At 48.3% G+C, this 3,248-nt stretch overlaps 1 protein-coding gene across 1 annotated transcript; it reads left to right on the top strand.

Annotated features, from left to right (window-relative positions):
* Positions 1-842: 842 nt before the first annotated feature.
* Positions 843-2,880, top strand: Rps26 (ribosomal protein S26). The gene is made up of 4 exons (XM_052753677.1): positions 843-943; positions 1,194-1,371; positions 2,228-2,358; positions 2,769-2,880. The coding sequence occupies exons 1-4, from the start codon at positions 941-943 to the stop codon at positions 2,802-2,804; spliced, it is 348 nt and encodes a 115-aa protein (XP_052609637.1). The 5' UTR covers positions 843-940; the 3' UTR covers positions 2,805-2,880.
* Positions 2,881-3,248: the final 368 nt, after the last annotated feature.

Here is a 3,248-nt window from a genome sequence, read left to right as displayed (position 1 = left end):
TAATTTATTTACGTTGGTGTTTCGCCTGCATCGGTGTCTGTGTGAGGGTGTTGGATCTCCTGGAACAGGAGTTACAGACCGTTGTGAGCTGTCATGTGGGTGCTGGGAACTGAACCCGGGTCACTCTGGAAGAGTAGCCAGTGCTCTTAACCGCTGAGCCATCTCTCCAGCCCTCTTTTGAAGCTTTTATTTGGTTGGTTGGTTTTTTCGAGACAGGGTCTCACTGTGTAGCTATGATTATCCTGGAACTCACTCGGTAGCCCAGGCTGGCCTCGAACTCACAGAGATCCGCCTGCCTCTGCCTCCCGGGTGCTGGGATTAAAGGCATGCACCACCACCGCCCGGCTTGAGCCTTTTATTTGGAAGGATTAATTTACAAAATGGTTTATTTCCTCCTGGGTCTTCTATTTTTTTACTCCTCCGCCTAGAATCCAATTTCAAAGAAATGAAGTCATGGCGTCTCACGGTGGTGTAGCGCCGCCTTTAGTCTGTCCACTCCGGGCCAGAGTCCGCTCGGATTCATACTACAACTCCCACAATGCATCTCTTTAGGCCTCTCGGAACGGGGAGTGAGCGCCCCGACACCGAATTCCGGATAATTTCCGCTCTGGAGACAACGTAAACCGGATGTTATAGTGCCTTGAATTACTTCCTGGTTCGTAAACGTATAACATTTTAGTCTTCCGCCAGCCGATTAAATAGTCCCGTTGGTACTTTGCTCCACAGATAATTTGTAGGGACTTATTCTAACCCTACGTTTCATCGGAAACGCTAAATAATTAGGTAATTTTGAGTACAGTAGTTGCTAAGAGTAATTAGAATTACACATCTCTAAGATTCTACCCCCCCGGCCCCACCCCCCCGCGTGAGCGTAGGAATCTCGGACTATATAAGAGGGGCCGGCGAGGGGCCGGATCCTCTTTCGGGTCTTGGCTCCAGGATGGTGAGTATCGCCGCGTGGAGAGAGCGCGCGGCTGAGCCCTGGGTGGAAAGTAGGGTCTCGGGTTGCAGGGACTGGAGAGCCGGAGGCTCGGAGGAGGGAGTGGCCAGGTGTCCCCTCTAAGCCCGGGTTTGGAGTGCCTGGGACCTGTGTGGCTCGCCCTCTCAGGGCTGCGGGCGGTGACTGGCCGGAAAGGGCCGAAGCCGCGTGAGTCGCACCCCTTCTTGAACAGCGTGTCTTTTCTCACGTTCAGACCAAGAAAAGAAGAAACAACGGTCGGGCCAAAAAGGGCCGCGGCCATGTGCAGCCGATTCGCTGCACGAACTGCGCCCGGTGCGTGCCCAAAGACAAGGCCATTAAGAAGTTCGTCATTCGGAACATCGTCGAGGCCGCCGCTGTCAGGGACATCTCCGAAGCTAGTGTCTTCGACGGTAAGTGGGCCGCGGCCCCGAAGTGTGTAAGGACGAAGACGGAAAGGGTGTGCTTGGCTACCTTTGGTTTGCATTCAGCTTTGGGCAGAGGGTTCCCTTCATGGCTTAACGTTGAGGTTTGCGCTTGGAGTTTTTTTCTTTTTGGGGTGCAGATCGAGGCTCGTGCATGGTAGGCAAACCCTGCCTGCATCCCATCCCTTCACTACCTGTTTGGGAGAGGGGAGACCGAGGAAGCTGTAAGAGATAGACATCTGATAAACATAGTTCATTGAACTACTTTTAAAACATGTTAAGACTGAGTTGTAAATAAGGCTGAGTGCAGGCAGTTTATGAGTTTTCATTTTTGGCTGTTTCTGGAACTCACTACATAGACCAATATGGCCCCGAATTAACAGCAGAAATCCGCCTGCCTCTGCCTCCCTAGTGCTGGGATTAAAAGCATGTGCCACAACGCTTGGCCGGTGGTTTGTTTTTTTTTTTGTTTTTTTTTTAATGAGAATGGTAGGCGTTATACCTGTAAGCAGAGCTGACTCTTTCTCCTCCCCAGCTTGAGCTGTTCTCACTGTGTGACCCACTCTGGCTTCAAGTATTCCTTAGCCTTTTGAATGGCAACATCTCTTCCAAGAGACGGACTTTTATCTCAGTATATGTAGGCTGTGATATGTGCTTCCATGGTGGCAAGGTGGTTTTGGTTTGCAGGGGGTATTCGTTCATCTCAGGCTGCTGAATGGTTGCTTTGGGTAGGGAAGGTTTTGTGGAGGTGCCTTTATTTAGAGTTGATTCAAATAATTTTGACTAATAGAATAAGAGGGAGTAATGAGAAATGGACATCTATCTGAACTGCTTCTCTGTTCAGCCTATGTGCTTCCCAAGCTCTATGTCAAGCTGCATTACTGCGTGAGCTGTGCTATTCATAGCAAGGTAGTCAGGAATCGATCCCGTGAAGCCCGCAAGGACAGAACACCCCCACCACGATTTAGACCTGCTGTAAGTAAATCTTGCTTGTTTTTCCTTGAGACATGGGGTCTTAATCAGACAAGTATCCACTTCAGGTTTTAGTGTGCTATCATAGGTGTAACCTACAAGAGTTGGTAGGCTGTTTGCAATGGAAGAGTATGGTGTCTATCCTGAATTTGTTTATAGCCTGAAACCATGGTTAGTGGTGATGGGAGGTTCGTGGTTGGGTTCTTTGGTTTTTGTGATGCTGGGGACTTGCTACTTGCTACTGGTAAGTGCTCTGCCATTCGTGGTGGGTGGGTTTAGGTTTTTATTTTTCACACGGTTTCACTATGGCCTTAGGTAACCTAGGAGTCTTCTGTCTCTGGGGTGCTGGAATTAGTAGACTACCTCACCAGGCTTAAATACCTTCTTTTTAATTTAGTTCATCTCTCTTTCAGGGTGCTGCACCACGACCTCCACCAAAGCCCATGTAAAGAGATGGCTTCATAAAGACAGAAGAAAAAACACCTTGGAAAAATAAAATGGGACTTAACTTTTTGAATGTGTCTATGCTAGGTGTGAATTGTGTGTTATTTCATTTTCTGTGTGTGCTTCTGGAGACCGTAAGGCAGAACAAACCTGGTGTTGTTTTAGGCTCTGTGTACCTTATTTTTTGAGGTAGTCTCTGCAGGCTAGCCAGCTGGTAAGCTCCAGGATCCTGTTTATGTGTGAACCAAGCTCAACCTTTTTACGTGGGTTCTGGAGGATAAACTGAGTCAGCCAAGATTATCATATTCCTTTTGTAGGGAGGCTACTCACTGGCTTCCAGCCCTGCAGACTATAATTTGGTCATAGAATGCCAAATTTAATAAAGATGTATGTCAACCATACCCAGCTAAGTTGGCCAGTTAAGTTTTCCTGAAAGCTAAGGCAGTTGG

This window comes from Peromyscus californicus, unplaced genomic scaffold, assembly GCF_007827085.1.
Source record: "Peromyscus californicus insignis strain IS unplaced genomic scaffold, ASM782708v3 Scaffold_24__1_contigs__length_46423439, whole genome shotgun sequence".
NCBI classification, from domain to species: Eukaryota; Metazoa; Chordata; class Mammalia; order Rodentia; family Cricetidae; genus Peromyscus; species Peromyscus californicus.
Note: the sequence above shows the minus strand (reverse complement) of the source record. Positions and strands in the feature narration are given on the sequence as shown.

Excerpts from the sequence above, each read along its gene's own strand:
- Rps26 (XM_052753677.1), top strand. Across the intron at positions 1,372-2,227 it reads CGAAGCTAGTGTCTTCGACG|CCTATGTGCTTCCCAAGCTC; the intron begins GTAAGTGGGCCG and ends TTCTCTGTTCAG. Across the intron at positions 2,359-2,768 it reads CACCACGATTTAGACCTGCT|GGTGCTGCACCACGACCTCC; the intron begins GTAAGTAAATCT and ends TCTCTCTTTCAG.